General features: G+C 37.9%; 1 protein-coding gene across 1 annotated transcript in view; it reads right to left on the bottom strand.

The window, feature by feature from the left end:
* Positions 1-25,417, bottom strand: part of THSD4 (thrombospondin type 1 domain containing 4) — a 336,017-nt gene that overhangs the window by 294,102 nt on the left and 16,498 nt on the right. Inside the window, exons 2-3 of the mRNA XM_087744677.1 lie at positions 19,697-19,804; positions 15,690-15,759 (exon numbers count right to left, since the gene is read on the bottom strand). Coding sequence (XP_087600803.1) covers positions 15,690-15,759; positions 19,697-19,725 — 99 coding nt within the window. The 5' untranslated portion in view covers positions 19,726-19,804. The remainder of the gene's footprint in view (positions 1-15,689; positions 15,760-19,696; positions 19,805-25,417) is intronic.

The following is a 25,417-nucleotide window of genomic DNA, read 5'->3' as shown; positions in this document are numbered from 1 at the left end:
ATATAGTCAGGATTTCTCAGTGTTTCGCGCTGGGCAGAGTGCTCAACTTTGTCGCACAGAAATTTGATCCATTTTCATTAAACACATCGTTTTTCTGTTGCTTCCCTTGTCCAACTGGCTGAATCACAAGTTTTCAAAGCAGGCTTCCAACGCCTGATTCTCACAATTATTAATATGCAGAACATTCTTTTAAATGAGCATCCTTGTTTATTTATATTCTGAATAACCTTTGTATCAACAAGCACACGCACATATCAATTCAATTAGGAGAAAAAAAGCACTGTCTACAAACAAATGCTTGCCATACCTCTCCAGCCCTATTCAAATGTGTAGCTACCTCAAAATGAGCTTTGGAAAGACAGCCTTGTCTGTCTGTATATCCCTTCTCCCCCCATCAAACGATGACCTCCTAAACATGCAACTTCCGTTAATAATTTTGCCTCAAACATTATTTTATAATAGCAAAAGATTAACATCTACACACTTTGCCTCTAGTCACAGATAACACATGCAGTCACTATCTGAACTGCAAACCACCTATGCCAGTGAGCATACATTACTGATCAGCTAGCTATAAACATGGCAGGCTTTGGCGGAATGTGGTTTGCAAACATGGGTTGAATACACCATTACAATATGAAAAGCCAAGCCAGCGCAGGGTTTGCGGTGCTGCTGTGTAATAGTCAGTTGTGGTCTCCGTAATCTGAAACATTCCCCCCCGCCCCCCGCCCCGAGGTTGCTCTCTCACTTTCATCACCAACCACAGAAAAAACTGCATTTAATTATAACTTGCGAATAATAAAAAGCATCTGCATTAGTGTGATATGTTACCCATTTCTCCAATGTTATTTGAAAACAGGAGCAAATGCCTCTGTACATTTAATATGTCTTTTTTCTGTGGGTACCCCATTTGGCATCAGCCTTTTAAATCCAATAGCCTGTACAACCTAATACCGCATAATGTCAAGATTATGAATAACATGCAACAAGGTCTTGGTTTCTGGCTGTTACATTTGCTTTCATATCCAACAACAGAACACCACTGGCTTACAATTTGACCAACAAGCTATTCTTCAGTTTCTGATTTTTTCAGTGAATATTCACTGTTCAAACCTACACAACCTATTAATGTAGCTCTACCACAGATATAAAATGATAACGGTTACACACAGAGACACTCTTCTGGTCTGACCCCAGTTTGCAGTAAAATTTACTTTTTATAAAACTAATAGTCCTTTGTTATCAGACAAGTCAGGTTTCATCTGTCTGGACTATTTCTTAATCATTTCTATGATGGTCCAGTACATCTTTTTTTTAAAAAGCCAGACATTCATGCAGGCAACAACTACAATCTATTAGTCTGCAAGCAACTCAAGTCACCACTAACATTAGAAATATTTCATTCTGCAGAAATAGAAACTGATATAATAGTGGCAAGTGTTAACCTGTTGCAGGGAGAACTTTCTGGCTGCCAAACTTCATGGCAGCAAGAATTGCTTCAGATAAAATGATGCTTCAAATGACTGAATGCAATGTAAAGTAATTTCACACCCCTTAATCTTCACAGTAAAAGAGTTGTAGATGTAGCACAAAGAGGTTTGCTGGAGCTCATTAAGTAAGAACATAATAATAAAACTAACCAAAAAGTAACAATATAATGTCTTATGCTGATGTACGAACTCATCAATACTACTTAGTTATGACAAACTTCTGAGACAGGAATTTTCAGTAGCAAATCAGGTTATGCACTTTCACTTTTAATTAAGGTCTCTGTTTTCTTACTTTGAGAAAGAAGGGGACTACAGACGAATCTTTAGAGAAGATGACATGTGATTAATGGCACAATCTACTCAGTGAAACCTACTATGAAAGACTAAATAAATTGAAGCTGCTTAGCTTAAGGAACGGAAAACGTAGGGGGCAGTAATAAGTCTTCCAAACATTTTACATAAATAAATACAAAGAGCTGTTCATTTTCTCTTTGCAGCAAATTGTTCTCCATGTCTAGAGCCAACACAAAAGTAACAGTGGATTTAAATTGAATCAGGGGTGATCCAAATTAGCTGGTAGGAAAAACTACTTAGTGGGATGACAAACAAAGCACGGGAACAGACTGCCTGAGGAGATCCTGGCACCATGGAGGTCGATCCCAAAGCTCTACCAGGAACAACTAAGGTATAACTGATCCTCCCCAGCGCAGAGGAGCTGAACTGCAGGACTCACGGGTCACTTCTTGTCCTTCGGTCCTGTGATTTCCAAGTTACTTTGTAACGAGTAATGAATTCTACCACAGCCCTAGGATGTAGCCAAGAAATTACAGGTAGCTATGGGAGACAGATGAAGTATTTCAGAACATCTCAGAAACACCACATATTCAGAGATTCCTGATGGCAGGTCCCTCCTCCTCTCCCTTTAAAAACTACCCATTAAACACCACACTTTCTAAAGGGAAGAGTTTGAGCCTGCACTCGGGAACAGTGAAATGCATACTGAATTTTCCTTGCCAAGTCAAGTCATGAAACTAATTTCTTTAATAGAATCACATAGCCTGCAAAAGGGAGAGATCAACTAACCCATCTAATCTACTTCCCTGTAGTTCAGGATTGATTCCTTCTCTACGTGACCTAGTAATATTCCTTCTGACTATAAATGCACCATCAAAAAGACTTCTATCTACTGCAAGTTAATCAACAACCAAATATTTTGCTCTACAAATCAATCTATTTTTCCCCTTAATTTCACCCCATAATTCTAGCCCTTTCTTTCTCATACATTTTTCAGTTATTTGGCAGGACAAGGTTTCTAAGTGGAAGTAATATCTTTGACTAGGTACAGCTGCATAGTAAACAATGTAAAGAAGACAAGCTTTCAGGTGTGCAAGTGCTTACAATTTCTACATCTGCAGTAACTCTATCAAGTTGCTATCAAAGATTCTTTAAATCAGAAATTTTCTTCATAATGACTGTTATGCACCAAATATCTTCCAATCTGTTACCCTTGTAACGGTGAGTGGCAAACTGAATTGAGGCTAGGTTTTTAGAAGGGTAGCTGGAGGGCCACTCTTCTTCCTTTACGTTATCAGCATTCTGCATCCCTTTCTGTTCTTTTCCCCCAGTTTCCTTGTATTTTGCTAGTTTGCTGCTTTTGCAAATCAGGAGCTGCGTTACATTCAGGTTTTATTCTGACAGTTGCCTTTTTCAAATTAGGCAGAGTTTCTAAAACAGTTTGTTGGGGGTTTTTTTTCCCCAAAAACATCATTCACATATAGAATAAATATATGAGGTCAGTGTGTAAAAAGTATATAAAGACTAAAACTTCAGAAATTAAGTACTTTATTTACCTAAATGAACCTGGTTGAACTGAAAACAAACAAAAAGCCAGAAAAACACCCTTATTTTAAGCGGTCACAAATGACCAGATCTAATCAGAACCTGTTAGAAGCTCAGGACTTCTCAATATTGGGACCATTTATTTAGAAATAATATAAGAGAGAAACATCAATACCAGCCCAAAGTCTGTTTCAGACACAGTGAAGCAGATTAAGAGAATCCCCCAAAATCTTAGCAAAAATATCACTGTGGGCAGGCAGTCTATGGAAAAATGTAATTTCAATTTTATTTTTTATTTTCCCAAGAGATACTAAGAATCTCCCTCTTTCTTGGAGGTTTGTTTTTTTTTTCCTCCCTGTTTCTTTGGGTTTTGTTTATAAATTGGTTTGTTGTAAAAGATCTGTAAGATGATATTTGTGATTTAAGCTACTGTTTTTGAACACCAAACAGAGCAAGCTAATAAACTTATTAAGACAGCAGAAGTCAACAGAGAAAAGAAGGAGATGTTTATGCACATGGCAAACAAGAACACAAATTCTAATGCCTCTGTTTTCCTTCATTTTCCCCAGGTTCATGCAACACGCATCATATTTGCTTCCTTGGGTTAACTAATCAAGTTAAGACAGACAATTAAAAACATATCACCAAAATCTTCTCTGAAACGAACTGTGTACGACTCCCATGGATTTAAATGGTAACTAGGCATTTGTTTTGTTCTGCATACAAAACCTTCAATACTGATTCCATGCAGAACTAAATAAATGCACAGAGAATATTTAAGTCCATGGTATTTAATCCTAAATGCAGAACTAAAAATCCATAACTAGCATTCAATATTACCATGAATTGTAATGGAACTACAGCACAATTAAGTTTGTTTGATTTTAAATATTTCACACACACATTTTACTTATCTTCAATGCAACAGGCATGACTATGTAGATTACAGTTACAAAAACTCTGTATATCATGGGTAGTAAATTAAAAAAAAATGAAAGCAGAATACTTTAGACTACATCTCTTGCTTCCTTAATTACACCCACTATTTTTTACTTTCTCAAAAACAAATCTAATTTTATACTCTTTACTTGCTTACTTCCAAATTTTAAGGATTTCAGAAATTTAAAGTTACCCTACAGAATTTTAACATGTTTAGTAGCTTTTAGACAGACTAATGCTCCATTCAATCACTGCCTAATGCAAGAGTTGTCATTCCTGTAGCTTTAGACTTACGACAAGAATTGTGTCTTTCCTCACTTTTACTATATTACAACCTTAGATCTCATGGAATTAAACATGCTACCAGTAGGTTGACATAGATTGCATTTTAAATAGAAAAATAGTTTATCTTGAATTCATATAATTCAGCAATCACTCTGATCGGGAATCAAAAATTCCAGCAAAAACTAGGAGTGCACAAGCTACTGAAATACAATGCAAATTTCCAGTACCGCCTCTGTCAGAATTTAGAAATAAGATCCACATCTCGGGATTTCAGCAGCAGTTGTTGAAACTATACTATGCAAGAACGCCCCCGAAGAGGAAATATCGCTTGAACTGAAAGCCACGAATATTTCAAATGTAACTAGTTGTGCGTGAAGACAATGACTGACAATGCAGTACTGATCTGAGAAACACTGGTTTTAAATACTGTAGGATACTTCATCCTATTAAACTATAACTTACATACAAATTAACTGTTCAGAAAAGTAGCAAAAATGTGCATAAATCAGAGGCCCATTTAACCCAGCATTATGTTTCTGAGTGTGTGGAAGAAGCAAAGGTTTAGGGAACAGTATAAGAACCAGGACACATTCAGAGACATCCACGGACCCTCCACTTCCAGCTCATCAGTAATTTAAGGGCCTCCTTCAGCTAAACGCCATATTCAAATTGTTTTTCATACCCACAACTGGACTTAATCGCCATGAATACAATTAATCCCTTTTTTAGCATATTTCTAATCTTGGCTTCCAAAAGATTGTGTGTTTTACATTGGAAAAGTGCTTTTTTTTCCTCTCGTTAAACATGCAGCCTGACAATTTCACTGTCTCTCCCAAATTTTTTCATATTGATAAATGAAGAATGATCATTCTGTATTCTCCTTCACCATACCATGATATTTGATTTGAAATCACAAACACAATCCAGTTCCAGGATCTCTCTCTGAAATTCAGCAGTCCTAATCTGTTCAGTCTCTTTTCGTAAGGAAAACGGGGCAGAGTTTGGACCGCCCTCATTCTCAGCATCTTTTCCACTCCTACATTTTGACATGGGTGTGCAATGCTGCATACGGTACTCCAAATGCAAATTAGTGATGGACTTTCACAGTAATAATGACCATAAAGCTTGGAGACAATATATACCTTTTTAACCAGCTACATAATTAAGCAAGCTGCTATAGCCACAGCCAATGTTACTAAGTATTTTGCAGATACTGAACATGTTATAGCAGTCCAAATTCAAAACTGAAAAGGGATACAAGACAATGGCAACCTTTAAACCTGGAAATATCTAAACCAAATCAGACAATTTCTGTTTTTTTCCAATTTCAGTTTAGATACAATAATGTTATATTCCATAGATTTAATTTCTAACACGTTGTCCAGTGATTCTTTTTCCTGGTTAAATGTCCTGAATTTAAATGGATTCATGAACAAATTAGCTACATCATATTCCTAATTATACATCTGAAAAGGATGTAACAGGCATGAATGTGAATGTACCTTTTGGTATTCACTCAGTAAACTCACATTCACGTGCTGGATGCAAAGTGGAATTAACAGAAGCCAGCATGCCATTTTTTATTTTAAACTACTACTACATATTTGTCCTGTGCTTCCCAGAGCAAAGAGCCCTAATCCTGTTAATATTACTCAACACCCTTCAGGCTTTAGGCATTTTTTCATTGTTCCTTCCACACTCCTCCTTCTCATTATGCCACACATGATAACTCATGCTATAACACCAAACTGTCACCATCATTACTAAAGGAGTGTCAATGCACTTGGAAAACACGACCTCTTCTTATTTATTCCATTACCCCAGGGTCGCACCTCCTTTATTTTATAGTTCTGACTGATGGAAGATTTCACCAGGGCACAGCCTGTCACAAGACGTGCATGCAGCTTTTATCACAGCCAGGCTCAGCCTGACTAAGGATTCAAAATATAATATATTTTGTAATATATAGTATGATATATATTATAAATATAACACAGTATATTATATTTTGCAATATACAGTATAATAGTATATTGTTGTTATTAAAAATGCGTATGTCATATTTGGAATGAGATGAACATAGCATTCTTCATGAACATACACCATCTTCTTATATAATTCATCAATCATCAGTTCCACAAAGTAAGAGCTGGTCTTTGCCCTCTTAAAATTTCAAGAGCGTAAAAACAAAAGCAGGCAGACTCACAGAAACTACAACTGAACTGCAGTTCAGAGCAGAGCATGCCAAATTTTGAATGGGCTGAGGAAATTATAGTTTAGTTTTAGAACCTGTTCAAGTGTAACATTATCGTATTTCCCTGCCAGTGTTGTAAACACATCTATGGAACTGGTTTAATTCTTTCACCGGTCTAAGCATCTTAAAGGAATATTCTTCCAGTATTAGCTCAGCTGATTTCCAATAAAGGCCATACCTATACAGCCACGACAATTTCCCAGCAGAAAGTCTTTACAGTCCATTTTATTGATGTTCATTTGCAACAACCATATTTTTTATGCCTCTTACCAGAAACATGTGGAACATTGGTGGTTTGATAAAAAACAATCTACCAAAAAACCCCTAAAACTTGCAGATAACAACTTCTCAGATCTCTCAAGGCTAGCAGAAAAATGGAACAGAGGCCAAATAAAACATTGTGACACAATGTGTACATGTCTGCCTGGTTAGTATGCTCAGCTATTTTAATCCTTCAGTGCATTTTGGAAGCCTTTAATCAGAGATGTAGTAAACCGTTTGAATTTTACAGTACATGGTAAGTGTAAATATTACCAGCTTAAACGATTTGGGTTTCCGTTCTTTGTATAAAAACTCTGTCTGAACATCTGTGCCTGTGAAGATTAAAGGGCTAAAAAGCCTGGAAATAGAAGACCTTTGTATTCACAAATCACTGAAGGGAGTTACAATGCCTGGAAAGCTTAACTGCCCCTTCAACCAACTTTGACCACATCTGAAGAAACTGTAACATTATTTAAATAGTCTAGAAAGTAAACAGCTCTGAAAAAGTTCAGAACAGTTTTTGTGCCAACAGAGCTTGAAGCTTCCTCCAAGTTTGGCTAATTTTTTTCACACCAAGACCACCTCCATTGCACTCTGTGAGCCTAGTGTTTTAAGGCAGACGTTTCCTTCCATTTTTCTGTGAGACCATTAAGCACTTTCAAGTAAACAGATGGCTCACTCCTGACCTCACTTCTACCAGTTCTATGTAATCACTCCTTATCTACAGTAGGATTGCTTCCAATTTATGGTAAGGTAAAGATGATAAGCATCACGCCCTCGCTGTATCACAAGTCAGGCTTCTTTATTAGAATAAACTATTTCCTCACCATTGACTATCATCTGCAACCTAAGTCACTCAGCTTGTACTACCCTAGGCCTTTTCCAGGTCAATCATCTTCAGCTGTGACAAATCTGTTGCCATTCTATCATATTTCTACACTCAGAAAAATTCTTTGGGATCCACATGCGGTGGAAATATGGATTTTATTTATTCAGTAATTGACGTAACACCTCTCAGCGAGTCATCCACCCATCACTCCAGAAGCAGAGAGGACAAGCTGTCATAAAATAGAAAGCAACATTCCCTAACAGGAGAACTCATCTGTGAATCCAAAAAGCTTCTCATCTTTGTCATCACTCTGATCCAAAGCCTGGGACAGAACCAGCATGCAATACTGCTCTGAAGGAAGATGAGAAGATTATCTATGACCGTGTAAGTTCACCTGCTCTGGAATCCAAATGGAACAAAGATCCTTCCATTTTTTCCAGAGAAACACAGAACGAGCTTTAAGCCCCTCATGCTCCAAGCTTAAAGAAGTCAGTATTTTTTAATTAAAAATAAAGAAAGAAATAAAATCAGAGGTCCATGATAAAGCACGTTAAAAATAACAAAACCACTGGCCTTGATTTTTTCAAAGAATATACTTGCATAAAATAACGTATGCTTATCCTGTCTCCTTTCCCCAAACAAAGAAGAACTTTATTTTCTAACCATTTTAATCCACAACATCAAGGACAGGGAATTAGTAACAATGCAGAGATAGCAAGAAAATTCTTTCAGCTGTTGTTCTAAGTATTCTGTTGCACCAAAAGGCTAATTTTAAAGAAAAAATCTTGGCATGGACTAAATTGGCAGGATCCTGTTTCCTAAAGATCACTGTAATTAGAATAGCAACATCATTAGCTAGAATTAGCTTTACCAAAGTTTCAATAAATGCAACAGCATGTGTATCTATACAGTTAAAGTCAAGCAACTGTGCTGAAGGCAAGGAGATATACTGACCAGTGGAAAACCGCAAGAGGAAAATGGACTACATTTCAGTTGGTAGTGTTTTACGAAAATACAATAACGGACAGCCATTATCTTATAAACAAGAAAAACATTACAAGAAAAAAAAAGTGACACCTGTAAACACTTGTTGCAAGGAACACATACACAGCAGCTGTATGCAGGTACGTGGCGACTGAGCTGCCCTAGTAAAATTCAGTTTAGCGTACGCAGGCCAGCAGGACAGAACCAGAGTAACTTTGTAGTAGGCCTATTAGCAAAAGCTGAGTTCCAGCAAGTCCTGACAAGGTATACATTTCAGTCCCTGTTGACCTTAGGGCAGAGCTTCACCCTACTTGTATTGCAAGGAAGAGCACAGCCTTCCGTTACATGCTTCTGCTTCTAAGGATATGTAAAAGCAAGGTGGTGACCAGCTGCGGTGGAGATCCCATGGTACTCCTTAGAACTATTAGGCATTAGCCCTGGTGTCTTGGCCAAAAGCCAAGCTTAGATATTAACTACTTTGTCTAACTCCCATTTCCTCCAGTGTTTCAAGGATATAGTAGACTTGCTTCATGCTTCACATTTTACTCTATTACAGTGTGTTCAGCTGTATGAGGCAGCTGTATCCTTTTCGGTTAACAGAATACTGACTTTAATAGGGTGCAGCAGAGTAAAAGAACAATGGAAATGAAGAAGCATTGCATTTAATGTCATTATGACAATATAAATGAAGGTGCAGGATCACATTTATACACCAAATTTCCTATATGAATCCTAAAAATGATACCACGGTCAGATTTAGTAACCAAATTCTTACGACTTGAAATAGTACTCTTGAAGTTATCATCCTCTCTGTACAGTCTCCCCCTACCTTTCCATTTACATCTCCATTATCCTCTGTCTACAGCCCAGTAGAAGGAATCTTTCCTAGTATCTTAAGCCCTTTGCAGTAGTGCAATGTACTGGAGCAAGCAAGCAAGATTGCCAGGGAAAGCAAAAATGGAAAGACAGAAAGATGAAAAGAAATCAGTGGCCTACTTCGTGATTTTTTTAAAGACAGAGGAGAGCAAGACCAAAACTGGTCTCCTTGCTTTTGCCCCTCAAAGTAGGTAGTCCAATTAATCTAAGAATATGCCAGAATTCCTTTAAGTCTTAGCATTTCATTTTACTTGTCACATATCAATGTTCTGTTCCTAGGACAAACTTCAGGGAAGTATATGACTGCCCAGAAAAAGGTCTATCCTACAGCAAACAAATGTAGATGTTAAGCAATTTAAAAACTCTAGATAAGGGCATGGGCAAGCAGGGGAGCTGCAGTATTTTTAACCATCTTGTCCTGAAGCAAAGGGAAAGTGCATACATCCTCACTGTCAATCCACAGTGACAGATTAATTTGTTTAAAAACTTTCGATAAGCTCCTAATTCAATTTCATGTATTCTGCCAGTGCAATCAACGCAGTGCTATGATGTGGTGGATTTAAGGAGAAAAAGGAAAACAGAGGTAACTCAGAAATTACTCTTCCTAGAGGTAAGGAAAACTTCTGTGTCTACTGAAAAGAACACAAGAATACCAAGCCGCACCCCCACACCTCCAACCAAACCAGAAAAACTCACCTTCTCCAAAAACCAGTATCCTACAGATAGGAAAGCTGCTCTGAAGTAAGTGGTAATTGTAGAAATTCCCTTTTATGAACAGAACTGCTATTTGAATACATTGCATTGCTACTCAGGCTACATTTCCACAAGTAACTGAACTGCTCTGACAGCTCACCATGACCAAATGAGGGACCTTGGCCACCTTTCCCTTCCCCCATTCCTCTCTTTTCCATCAGCTTCTGCTCCTGATCCTGTTCCTTATTTGTCCTGACTTAGCAGTGATGACCCTTCAACAAGCATATTCAAATCCAACACGGGGGGGGGTACAAAAAAAAACCCAAACACCACCACACATCTTAAAGCACATTCATCTCCAAATTTTGTGGGGAGTACAGTCACATTCACTTGATACATAGCTGCTTTTCATAGAGAGATTGTGTGTCTGACAACAAGAGATAACACCCAGTTTGTTTCTTCTTTAATTTAGAGCCAGCATAAACTAACAACACTAAGCCCAAACAGGCTCAAAATTCTTGAACAATATTGTAGCGCCCCAATGAAATGCTTGTAAAAATAAATCCTGACACTTCTTCCATACATTGAAAATTAGTTTAAGATACTGTACCTCCATTGAAGTCAATACTAATCTACAACTGAGTGACAAAAAGATACACATAAATTCAAAGCAACTCCATTGCTTCAATGCTATTATTTAATGCTATAACAGAAGCAAAATGTTAAAAAAAAAGCAATATTTACATCAGAAATTTTATTTGAACAAATTTCACTACTATGTACATTACCAATTTTACTAAAATAAACAAGCCATAAATATAACTACAGCTTACTTTCTTAACACACCAACATACGATTACTTAAAAATCCACCCAGGAATGACTTCTGAAAAACCTTGAATACAGACTTCAGTGGTTGTCAGGGAGAAGGACTGTTATGTTTCATAGTTTAATCTTCTGTTCATCACAGTATGACACTTATCAGATAAGGTTAAACAATATTTATTCAATAAAATAAGCACAGGGAGGGAGAACAGAGAGCTTGACTGCCTGATGAGCAGCAGGAGGGCTGTTCATACGTCCAGTACTGATGGACACGGAAAGGTAATTGTTCAAATACTAAGAAACATTTTAATTTAACCAGTTTCAGACAGCTTGGTTGATTTTTAAAGGCAAGTGGCAATTCTTTGGTTTCACGTAACATTTCCTCCTTTTTTGCTAATATTGATGAGTATTTTGGCCTTATGGAGGAGTACACTTGATATATAGAAATTATATACTATGAATGAGGAATAAGTAAGTTAGATGATGAAAAAACTCAAACTCCAAGAAGCTACTGACCAACACTACAACCCCTGTCTTCAGCAAGAAACCATAAGTCTTTTGCATAGGAATTTTTATTTCTATCTAATGAACATACCATGTTTAATGTATTTGTATTACCGTCCAACCTGTGCTATTTACAGATAAGATTAACAAACAGAGCAGTACCATAAGCTCAGATGTAGGAAGATGTAAGGATGCTCTTTGCTTTTGGTTTTTGCGCACTTCTGACAGAAGAGACAGCATTCTTCAAAGTAAATAAGCACAAAAGCTACTTCTATATAAAAATCAGGTAGCCGTGTATTTCTGAAACTAGAAATTCTGTATTGGTCAATTCTGACTTTGTATGACAGACAAGCTTCCAAGACTTTAATTCCAAAATTATAAAACCTAAAAGCAGAAAGCATTGCCCAGTCAAATGTTTTCCCCAAAAGAAGTATCTTCTTACTAGCTAGTGTTCAAAACATTTTTACTTTAATAGCAAAGCTTAAGTTTCCCCAGAGTAACAAAATAAGGGGAACTGAAATGGAATAGTATTGCATTTAGTCCTGAAAGCAGAAGAGTTACAGAATAAACTGCAATTGAGAAAAAAAATAAAACTTTCCCACTTGGTCCTGTCATTCCCCCCAAGTCTTAATTCCACTATCTGCACTTCCCTGCTATGGAAGTGATTTGGCTCATTTTTCTAGCTAACAGTCCCCAGGCTGTCATGCCAGAAATACATTTTTGTGTGTGCGTCTGAGGAAAGCAACCTGTTGAGCTCTGCTTTTCCAGACCTTGTTGATGAAACTTCCCTTAAAAAAAAAAAAAACTTTTTTTTAATTGCTGCTTGATAAGATAAACTGCTTTCTTCATGTTAAAGTCCTAAACATATGCCACTAAGGCAAGAGTAGCTAAATGGTACTTTAAGCAGCTTTAATATACTGAGGCCAAATAAAAACTTACAACTAAGAGTTAGGAAACTACAAACAGATTTTTGTTCAAAAATCTACATTATGTCAGCCTCTGAAACTAGTATGACATTAAACATGAATTCCAAAAAAAAAGAAGAAAGAAAAGATTAAAATCTAGCAAGATTTTAAAAACAATCAGAAAATAGTATTTCCTGATGTTTTTAAGTGTTCAAGTCCTAAAAAACAACATCTCAGCTGAACTGTGAGTGTCCAGAGGCAGTTACAACTGGATTTCCATCAGCTGCTTTGGAGATTGTCCGGAGTTTTATTTCATTTTCCCCAAAAATTTTAGTGCAAGAAAAAAATCTAGACTCTTTGGAAATATTTTAATGAACTACTCAGCCAAATACCCAAGTTCAATTCCCTGATTTTATTTCCCTGTCCATAGCCTTCAGAGCAAAAAATAACTACATGCAGGGTGCACAAGACAGAATCCAAAAACTCTCCACCACTGCATGTTCAAGCATCAATCGTGCACACATGCTTAACTTTAAGCTGCAAAATAAACACACAATAAGGACTGGGGTATAAGCTAATGTTTTATTAGAATTCAGGTCTAGTTATTCAATTTCCACATACTGTACCCTCTGAGTGTGTATAGGAAAGCTACCAAACACCACTTTTGTTATTCACTACATTGTTAAAATGACATATTGTTCATCAAATCCTTCCCTCCTTCTCTCCCTTTCTTACCACAAACCTGACCTCCTCTCACATAGAAGGAACTCTGCCAAACAGCAGAGAAATCCATGCAGAAATACACAGGAGATGCTGGCTAGGGATGCCAGCAAACACACGTCTAGGTTACTGCATAAAAAGAATGGGAACACCTTCCAGAGCTACAAAGCTGAGAACTCACAGTTAGAAACATGTCTGACTTGGCCTTCAGAGCTACTAACAGCCCCTCTTGTCTGGAGCCGATAGGTGGGTCCAAAGGTTTCCGAAAAGTTTTATAAATACAGACTTCCAGTCTAAGCACAGTTTGGCATTAATAGAATCCTCTCCTGTAGTGTAAGAGCTGAGAATGACAGACAGCCTTGGAGCCCATATGAAATTGTCACTAGGAAACTTCTGCCTCTCTTGTTTTCAGTAAAAAGAACAGCTCCAAGGTGGCTACCATGCCCCTTAGTACCATGCCTTCAGTCCTTTTAACTAGTACAGAAGACACTCCAGACCCGTGGCTTTTCTCATTCAACTGAAAACAAAGAATCTGATTTTATCAGAATTAATTCCGGAGCTTCACAGAATGAAGTAATTGTTTCTCTGACTTACTCTATTTTAGTTAGTAGATTTTTTTTCCCCTAAGGCCATTTGGAAGCTCAATTGCAGCATCTCTCCACTGTCAGTGTTACAAAAGAATGTCTAATTAGACAGAATACTGGAAACAGAGCAGCAGCATGACCATCTCAACTGCACAACAAAATAGAAGAGATCTAAAATAGGGAAAAATACTATGTTGTACTCAGATTTAGAATAGAGCACTCGGGCAGCTTGAGAAATGCTGCAGACTGCCAGTTGCAGACTGCATCGTTACTGACCTCATTTAACTTGTCTTACAATTAGGCTGAACAAGGAGCTGAACGTGACAGCTATGTTCTTCAGGAACTATGACTATCAGACAACTTCAGGTTTCTAGTCCGTACCTATGGAGCTATTGTCCAAATACTTTTTTACCCTAAAGACAGTGGCATATGCACATAAAGAAGGAAACCCCCCAAATGTGCTTTTTATCTCCTTTAAAAAGTACAGTTTAAAAAAATATGCATCTTGCATTATTAGTGAAAAATCTATTGTAAAAAGCAAGCTTTTTAAAAATAGGTTACTTGATGCATTTAATAATGAATTGTTTGTGTTTGAATACCAATTAAGAGATGAGAACAACATCGATATAAGGTCACAGCCCATAAGGAGACAGAAGAACATTCAAGGGGTCTCCCCTCATGTCTCTGGTAGAATCAGCAATACCTACACATCATTCCTGACCAACATTTGTCCAACACATTCACAAGAGACCTCCATCATGGAACTTCTAAACATTATTCAGTCAATATGATCTATTCTTCCCTATACCCTTACTGTGAGAAGTTTTTTTCTAATATCAAACCTAAGTTTCCCTTGCCCCAGTTTAAATCCATTTCTTCTCATCTACTCCGCTACAGACAGAAAGAATAGCCTTCTCTTTAGCACTTGTAAGTATGTGGAGATTTTATCTGCCTCCCCCCCAGTCTTCTAATCTTTAGACTAAACAACCTGAATTCATCCAAACTTCCCTCAGAGGTAAGATTTTAAGACCTCTTGAGGATAATCACTGCTGCCCTCTGTTTCTCTCTAACTTGTCCACTACTTTCCTGAAAAGCCGTGCAAAAACCTAACCTAAGCATTCCAGCCGAGATCTCACCAATGCTGAGCAGGATGGAAAGTGTGCAGGCTGCAAGCCTTCTTAGACATGTCAATGCCTATGATGGGTGAACCATTCACAAGAGCACAACAGGGAGGTTCAGCAGTGTCCAGCTCTGATCTCTAGCAATTTATATCTAGCAGCAGAGCGTGGTTTGGGTCCAACTTCTGTTTCAGACATCTCCATCTCTGTAAGAGAAAGAGCTACCTATGAGCAACTCTATGCTTCTGCTAATCCATGTTTGAGCGCTGCTCTCACTAACATGAATTCTTCTTCCCCTTTGTCTTACATGATGAAAATGCTCCAAAGCTCAAGTAAGCTGACATGGACCTATTTGTGACCTACAACACTCCATACAATTACTCAGCTAATTAACAGTGATAAGCTTCTTTTAACCAAATATATGTTTATATATATAAAAAAAAAAACAAAAACCACACACTCACAAAACAAAAGCCACATTATTCCCAGAACTTTATGTAGTTTGCATTGCGTTATGCATCTTACTCTAATGTTTTCTACGTTTACCTTTAAGTATAGAAAATCTGAGTATTTCTAATGCTTACCTTTCTGTGTTCAATTGAAGGCTGTGGGATGACAAACTGAAATCCCAGCACTGCTAGAGAACTGAGAAGTCTGAAAAAGCAAATAGTGAAACAGAAGATATAATTATCACTAATACAAACCACACATCTACAATCTATTACAGGGCTTCATACTGCAAGAACTTATTTAGACACTTGAATATCATTACTAACCACAGCAGACTCATGACACTGTAGGAAACATTCTTATGACATTCTCTTCACAGCAGGCAGTACCAGGTACATACATATATTTGTCTATCTATAAAGCAAAAGTGCACTAAGTAGAATCCATTGATAGTATTTCACATAAATTTATGTTTAAATTAAAATATTTTTGGCAGTGCATATTTTAACACCTCAGCATTTGGTGTCAAACTGACATATACTTTGCAAGTTGTCTAAAGTGCTACGTAAGAATTCACCATCTGTGGACTAAGCCTGCTTCTAGCTCTGGCTCCTCATTTTGCAGATGAACACTCCACCTCCAGCACACAGGAAACATGCAAAGAATCACCATGATTTTGCAGAAAATAGGTTCTTCCCCAGCTGCCTAACACTTGTAGAAATTGAATAACCTAATGGGCACAGAAGATGGAAAGCAGTGGACACAGCCCACCAGAGACTCAGGATAAGCAGCCAAGCATCACCCCAGTCCCCACATCTTCAATCTGAAAGGAGTCATAATGGGAACCAAGCCCGAACAAACTTTGTTCTGTCAAGCCTCACCACTGTAATGACCCCTAGGAGCCCATTACAAGTTAGGCTCAGTTAGCTCAGTCTTTTGTTTGCTATAATTTGCACTGGGAACTGGTTTGCCCCCTTCTAGCAAGCTCCTTCATCAGAAAACACAGAAAGGTATGAGAAGTAGGATCAAAATATCTTCATTTCTACCAGGAGTTTGACTTTTCAGGTTACAAAGAGTATGCTTCGGAACCTCTATAAAGGGGAAAGCTGCTAATGATTTGCTGAATTTCAATGCAGAAGTAAAACCTGATGGATTTGGACACAAAATCCATCTGCAAACTAATGGACCAGACAAAATCCAGCTGTGCTGCCTACTCACAGCTCCTTCTTTTGCTCCCTACACAGAAACCCTTTAAATATTTCTCATTGTTTCAGGTATTCTCAGAGACGGACCTCCTAAACAGAAAGAGTTTTGTTCATACTAAGCATTTCATTACCACCAATACAAATGTTCTTCTACTAGGCAGAATGTTTTTCTTGATTTTTTTTGTGTTTGCACTTGCTAACATACTGCAAAAGGAACCATTAGGTAAGTATTGATTGCACAAGGCCTATCATCACCTCATCACCACAGTCTATGCCCCTCTCTCAAAGCAAGAAACCATTCAAAGGCAAGAAAAAGTCATTACTTTTACTGCCACATCAATTTAGAAAAAAAAAAAACAATTAAAATACTTTAAAAGTCTGTTAGAAGGAAGTATCATATTTCACAAAGCTATCATTTGTGATAAAGCAAAATACAGAGGAGGTGGCTGAAATCAGAGCCAGGGTAAGGAACTATAAAGAAACCACAGTAAGAGTCAAAACGTACAGTTCAGAGCAAGGCACAGTGGTGGATGGAAGCCAAAGGCATGAATGAAGAAACTGATTTGCCAATCACACTTGAAATCAAAGGTAGAAATAGAAACAGAACTCAGACCTCCAAAGTGCAAAATGACAGCATCAAGTCTATCTTTAGCTGACCTACATATCCCTTTTTCAAGGGCTCAAGTGATCTCGTAAGTATTCTCAATGAAAACATGACAAGCTTCTAAGCAGGCAGAGCGCAGTCTCTGACAGGCCCAACCTACATCCTCTGCAAGTCATATTTAACATCCTCTTCAGAATCTTCCTACTCGCTCCCTGCTCCCTCATGGCTTCTATATAAATAATCCCTATAATTCCTATAATCCCTCAGAGCATGCGAAAGTTTATTCGGACTTTGCATAAGGAAATGAACACTTTCATCCTCAACAGGACAAGATTTTTCTGATCAGTCTAAAGGACTACAGATTTCCATGCGTAAATGCTTCTGAAATCATGCACAAGGTTGGGAGTTCTGAACTGAGTGAGAACTGTAATCTTCAAAGCAAATTACTTATCAGATTAAAGTTTTTAGTTCTAAAATGCAAACTCTTAGTATATGTGCGATTACTCCATGCCAAGCATTTCCTGACCATTCTTTAATGAGGTTGCACTGTAATCACCATCTGTATGTACATGCTCAACGACAATGAAGTCAGTTTTTAAGTTCGCTTCTGTATCTGCAATTGGATCTCTCAGAAGCAATGGTATCAACCCACTATTTCAAACACACAGGAAATCCACCAGGAATACTTAAGCTATCCTGAGGTAAGCCTCGAGCTTCAAATCAGTGTGTGGCAATTTAATTTTTTTAATGTTGTTTCCCTCAGTAGCTTGCTTTGGCTAACATCTCTGGACTAGGCTTTTTTATTTGTCATGCTTGACTAATGTTAGGCCTCCCAAGCTACAAAAATAGGCTTCTCCAGTTTCAGTGGGTTTGTTTCAGGTATTCTTACTGTGCAGAAAAGCCAAAAAGAACAAGTGCTCCTCAAAATAAGGCAAAACTTTTCAAGTATACATGAACAGGTCAAGTACCAACTGCAGCTGATTGATGGCTGTTTAACCCAAGCCTCTGGGTAAGAACCTTGCTGGTACAGCCCGTGCTCTCACAGTTATGGCACTATTTGGAGCCAAGTACCCAGTTTAAAGCAAAATCAGGCTTTAAATTGTCAGTCTATCCAAATTGCAAAAGCAAACACGCTCACTTTGTTTTACTGGCAATACTAATTTCTGTTTAACTGGTGGGGCGCAGAGCAAAGCGAAGTGGTGTTAGCTCTATTGTAGGAGTAGCAAGAAAAAATTTGCTATTTAACACCTCATTTCGGAACACCTCTCAGAGTTCTTCCTTTGGCATTGCAGCGAGTATTAGCTTTCCATGAATGAAGCTGGAGGGTGTCAAAACAGTTTTCTTGCATGGTTGTTGCCTCTTAGTAGTTGATTTTATGAAGGGCTATCATGGTCAACTGTGGATTGTCCAGATAGGAGTGTAAGTATTTTAGCCAAGTGATTAGGACTGATGAGTGCAGTATGGCTCTTCTCTCATACTCCCAACTTCCTCCCAAATGAAATTCTGCAGAACAGCCTAAGTCTGGGACAGCTTGGGAGGAGCTATGCAGGGAGAAGGCTCAATAGGAAAGATAACACAGGTAGTGTCAATAATATGTGACAGATCCATTTTGATGTGGAATCTGCCCTGGCATATTAGGAGGGTGCCAGAATTGCAATTCAAAGATTGATGTCTGAAATTGACAAGAAGGAATACTTGTGATCAGAGGTGTTACTGACAGTATCTCCGTACAAATGAAAGAGCATGCAGCTGTCATTCCTCACAGGAGGTCAGCTTTTGTTCATGTAGCATCACAGCTGCCTGTTTTCTCTGGATCTGCTTGCCCAACTACAGAACTGGACAGACCAGCTTAGAAACAGCTGAGTGTTTCTTTTGTCAGGAAAGCTGTTTGAAAGGTCTTTCCTATGTTTGCCTACTGGAAAACTGTTTCAGGAATGCATAATATAAATCCCTGAATGAACTGCAGCACAGGTACTAAAACAGGTAAATCAGTAATTTAAGCCCAGTGACTGTAGTTGTACAGCCTCATCAAAAAAAAAAAAAAAAGAACTTTCCAATAATAATATGCCATCACATTGGCACACAGTAATAGATACTCTAAGCATAAACAAACAAAACAAACACTGAGGACTTTCTTTTTTTACTGTCACCAAAGAATGCTATGTCTGGTATGCATGTACTTGATTATTTGGTCCTTGGACAAGATTTTTATTTACCCTCCTATGATACAAACACTTTTAACACCAAAGCAAGAGACAACCAAATGGATATTTACCACAGTGTGTTAAGAGCATATTAAATAAGGTTTTAAATGTTTTATTGCATCACTCACCTCAAAGAAACTATTAAACTGTCTACCATGATCCTTTAATGCAAGGTGTCTTGAAGTGAAAAATTCCTCTTCACTGTGGTACAGCACAATGGCAATCACACACAAATCCTACAGAAAGAAAAGATAAAAACATTTAACACTGCTTATTCAGGATTTTCCAGGATGTCTATGAAACTGGATACAGCCTGACATTAGTCATCTCTTCCTCAGTTCTTGGGACTTTACAGCAATTCAAGCCAGAAATCCAGTGTATGTTACACGAATAGACTGGATGCACCGCATTTTTTGCAACAGGACTCCAAGAGTGCCAAAGTGCTTTGCTGAAAGGCTATGGGATGTAAAATCCGGATTTGACTCCCAAGGATGCAAACTTGATGTTAAACTTACTTGCCATTTTATCTCACATTCCTGGTATGTCACTTGTATGACAACAAAGCAAATGGCTTTATTTAAAGTCTTGTGTTAATAGAATTCATAGAACTGAAACTGGGTTACCAACTTCTAGTGTATAGTAGTATTATTAATACGTCTTCATTTTGTGAGCAATGCAAGGATGATTCTGTTGTGAGTGCTCATACAGTCTGCTGAAAAAAACAGAGAAGAGCAGTGTTGTTCCCTCGCTACTACAGATGGCAAACCCAGCCACAATGAAGTTAAATGCCTTGCCCACAGTCACGGAGGAAATCTGGGGTTAAACGCCATTCTGAACACAAATTCAGCTGAGCCTTATTTCTAAGTACTATCATTGCATCATGACTACCGCAAATGCAGAGAAGTCCTACTAGCCCTCTAGAGGGTTATTACCTAGGTACACTCTCATTTGTCTGGAAATACTCTCAAATGTTCAGACATCAGGGGAGTTCTTATTTTGGTAAATTTGTAATCATATATGGGACACCTAAAATGCTCCACTGGAATTTTCAGGCAGGAAAGAGATCCTTACAGCAGGGAAATACAATATAAATCGGGGGGGGGGGGGGGGGGGGGCAGGGAGGAGGGAGGATAAAGGAAATAAAACACTATTAGGACTGAACCTAAATCCATGCATTTCAGAACTTGGTCAGCCGCTGTCTGTATCTTGCCATTTACAAGTGGTTACAGGTTGAAATGCAGTGGAGTGAACAGAAACAAGAGAACATTGCTCATTGCTGTTCCTAGATAGAGAGCTCTCAATTTCTGTCAGACAGCCAGATAATTAAAATCTGCCTAGAAAGCGACAAGACTTACAAGGACTTAAGAAATGTACAGTTAAAGTACAGATCCTGCTGCTAGAAAATGTGGATTGTTTGCAGGTAACTGGACAAGCCAAATATTCCCCCCCCCCCTCCCCCCATAAAAATCAAAAGCACAACAAATTTGTTTTAGGAAATCACAAAATACTTCTAACAACTTTAAAAGAAAATTCCTCTCTTTTTATTGTTTGATCGTTTTGTTTTTTAAATGGAAGGCATTAAAAGTTGAGTACTTGGGAAAGTATCATGACTAAAGTTCCGCATGTAACAGGTTTGAGTTAGTCATGAGGAAGAAAGCATTAGGGCTCAGCTAAACATCATCCTTCCTTTCTGCAGTTCCATGGTTCTCAGTAGATCTAAGAGGCCTTCTCAAACTTACTCACCATTTTCACTGCTTAATGTTGTACAATTGTTTTTTAAAACATGGGCAACACTTCTGAAAACAGATTTTTAGTCTAGTTCTCCTACAACACTTTACACCATTTGAGCTTTTAGCACAGTTTCAGAAAAAGCTACATTCCTTTAAATGTTAGGCAAGGCCACATATACAGCACTAGCACAAAACATTTAGACAGATCCCATAGGATACTATTTACTAACAGGCATTTTGAATTGTGAAGGAAACCAATTTCTCACTTCCTGCAACCTGACTCTTAATTACCAGGCATACTGAGGCAATAGTCTTTTCTATCAATTATTGAAAATGGAGGATATGCACGTAACATGGACTGTAACCAACATGGTTTCAAGTTCTTATCATTCTGATTTTTCCAGATGTATTCTCTTTAGGTTTTTTTTCACTCCACAATAATCTTTTTATCCAACATCCTTGTATGGAGGGACACAATCTCAGCAGAACATTGTTACAGGATACAAACTCACAGAAAAAGAAATATGCACTCCCCTAATCCACTTTGTAAACTGCACGTTATTTGAAAAGCAGAAAAGATACTATTACGGATCTAGTTTCGCAAAGAAGCAGGGAAGGGACCTCCAGTGTTTCTGGAGATTGTTCTTAAAAAGAATGCTTAAAGTCCATGCATATGTTTTCAATTTTTTCAGTTCATCTGTATCCTCATTGTCAATGGCAGGTTGCATTACAAACTCAACTTTCAGCAGTATTTCAATGCCTTTTTCAAAACACTTCTTACTGCAACTCATAGATCCATTTGTTTTGAAATAGCATTTGTAGCACACAGTGTAAAAACTGCTAAGTATCAAAGTGACTTAAGAGCTTGTTTTCAAAATTATTTAAGTGCTTAGGTGCTTACAGTCTATTGAAAGAAATGTCATTCCGGCAGTGGTGTTTTTGATACGAAAACGTGCAAACGTGACAATCATTTTCCCCTCCAGAAGATCCGGGGCAAAATGAATACCTGAAATGGCTAGACAGTTAACACTAGGATTAATTAACATGAATGTTTGCATGGAAACTTTCAAAAGCCTGATGAGGTGTACTATGTGCTAGTCACTGCAATAAGTCTTGCAAATGTAAAAGTCAAATTACCTTCCCACAAGGGGCTTCCCACAAGACCTATCTAGCAGAAGACTTTCTAGTAACCCTATTTACAGCAGAATAGATGTTAATATCTCAACTGGAACAACCCACACTCCTGTACTTCAGCAGAGTTAGCAATACTTTCTCCACTGCATTAACATATTTCACACTTCATCGATCTTCCCCATCTCACCTCCAAGTGGGATGAAAACAAAATCTGTGAAACTGGGTCGGGGAAAAACCAAAACATACACACATGCCCCCCCAAAAACAAACAAACCAAACAAACCAAGCCACCACACAGGATGGAACAGAATTCAAACCTCCCCTCCAGAGCAACCATGGCATGACAATCAAAGGGAGAGTATTTCATTGCATGTAATAAAACATGCATCAGGTCACAGAAAATAAGACTGGATAAAAAGTCTCTGGTTAAGGTCTCCTCCCCTTTCACACTGCAGGTGAGTGACCCTAACACCTTCAAACTGCTGCTGCCAGTCTCAGCAGTTATATTACCCAGTTATGAGCTAATAATAACCATCCTTTGTCTTGTTACTTACTGAAATCTACTCTGACACTTACTCTCAACATTACCTGTGGAGTCTAATCATCTCAGCCTAGCAGCCCACCTGTAGTCAGACACTTCTGCCCTTTGCCAGCAGGGCTCAGATGAGTGTCTAAGTGAAATTAGAAAACAAAAATATTAATTTGTCATGGAGATTTCAAAAAGGGGCAGAGATGGAAAATGGCAGTAACTCAGAAAAAAATAATCTAGTAGGCTCATAGGCAATCCCAGAAATTTGCTGAAACAGACACAATAAGATTTCTCAAATTGTTAAATGATGCAATACACAGAATTATCAGGACAGACGCCACGGACACTGTACAGGAAGTTAAGAGGAAGAAAGTCTACTGGGAAGTCAACAGTGAGATTTCCCCCTCGGCTAATTAACTTGAAGAAGTGTCTTCCTAAAAGGTGGCTTGAAAATTTACAGAAAGTCAATGAATTAGTTATCCTAACCTCTTAAATATCACGGGACCACTCACATGCAATTTTTCATGTGACCATACTCTGTGTATTGTGAGTGGATGGGATTTCACTTTCATGAATTCCAATGTCATTTTAGCATCAGCCTATACTTCTTATAAGTCCTGTCAACTCACATATCCCCATATGCATCTATGTACTAACTGTAACAGAAATTTCTTAACACGTGCATATGTACAGTACCTACTGGAACAATCCAAGACCCTCTATTTTAACTCACAACAAGGATGCGAGATACATCATGTAGAAACATATGGTAACTCAAGAAAGTTCAGAATTGCTCTGAGCTTTTAGCCTATTTTATCTTGTTGACTTAAATATATAGTAAGCCAACTTAAATTTCCTTCAATATTTATCTTTCTGGTTAAATTATGTATCTTGCCAGCTACTGGCAATGGCAACTTGAAATAGCTATGAAACTTGAGCATCATAGCGAAGTCATGTTTCAACTGATGTGCAAAGCTCTTTTTTTTGCATTATTTAGGGAAAAAATCATAAATAAATAATATTTAGAAATATTTAAAGAAAAAAATATTATACCCTTTAAGACTGCCTTTGAATCTGTTGCCTTGCACACCGGTAAAGTATCTATTAGTTTAGTTGTTCACACCTATTAAACAACGTTCAATGCAAGTCCTTTGGATTGCATCCAAAATTCACTGCATTCACAAGACTTCAATAAAGCACCTCACCGTGCACCAGCTTTATCTAGCTACATAATTTGTGGATACATCCAGCAGCTTGGACTGCAGCTGTTGACACCTACCACCAGTTTTAACCTCTTCAAATATTCATTAACTACAATAAAACATACACTTGTCTCTGAAAGCTGCATAACAGAGAAATCTAGCATCAGATCTGATGAAAACTTCTGATGCTTACGTGGAGCAAACATTTTCATTAAAACAAAAATTGCAAGTTACTCCACCTAACCCTGAAGGTGCCTCTCTGTTTTACTTTAAATGCTTTGAAAACTTTAAAGTTCTCCTTCTGGGTGTGCCCAGAACTACTGCAGTCCAAGAAAGCTCACTGCCTCTCTCCAATCTAAGCTTGATCAAGATCCAGAAGTTTTCATTTCTTTGCCTAAAATGTCACAAAGGAAAAAAAAAAAAAATCCGCAGTCCAGTAAGTATACCCCACAAACAACAACATACACAGAGTCACGATCAAGCCTCTTACATTCACAGGTGCAACTACTATTGTCTTTTAAACATAGCCTCCGGAATCATCTGCTTTTGCATAACAGCTTGGTGACTCATGCCCCTGTGATAGGCAGCCGTGACTCAACTCTGCACGAAGCCGAGAGGCACTCCCTGCTGCCTCAGGGCCCCACCTTACCCGCTGCCTTACCGACTCAACTAGGTGAAGGTGCCTACAGTTCTAGAAAGTTGTGCTTCTACATAGAAGCACCAAAGACCCTAAATAAAACAATAATTGTGAGGTTGAAGGCCATCCTGGAGTAGTCTGAAATTTTGGTCCCATTTCGATAGCTGTTTCTTAATTCAGTGGACGTACTGCTTCTCAAAGAACAGTTTCAGCTCATTTCTTTAGAATTCAGTGGAAAAATGGGTAACCTGATTATTTGGCATCCAATTCTATAACATTTAATTGTCCTCTGAAAAATCTAGGAGACAAACTCAAAGTTGGTGAAATCCAACAGTGACCATACACACGATTTCCCAAAATATCCATTCGCAAGATGCAAATTTTGCCTTGTAAAAATATTGTTATGCTGGAGGGTGCCACAATTCAAACAATTCTGCTTCAGTCTTTGTTGAAGTACATAAAATTTAATTAAAGATCTAACAAGGTTTGTGACATTAATCATGTAAGTAAAGGGGGGAAGCAAGAAAGGGCTTGTTTATAGCTTGTGAGCTGCAGTCATATTATATATGACTAGTAGGATTTGTTTCTTTAATTTTTCCTCTAGATTTCATTTTTCT

The sequence above is a fragment of the Nipponia nippon genome, unplaced genomic scaffold, assembly GCF_047370975.1.
Source record: "Nipponia nippon isolate SJK-2023a ecotype South Korea unplaced genomic scaffold, ASM4737097v1 scaffold_9, whole genome shotgun sequence".
Classification (NCBI taxonomy): Eukaryota; Metazoa; Chordata; class Aves; order Pelecaniformes; family Threskiornithidae; genus Nipponia; species Nipponia nippon.
Note: the sequence above shows the minus strand (reverse complement) of the source record. Positions and strands in the feature narration are given on the sequence as shown.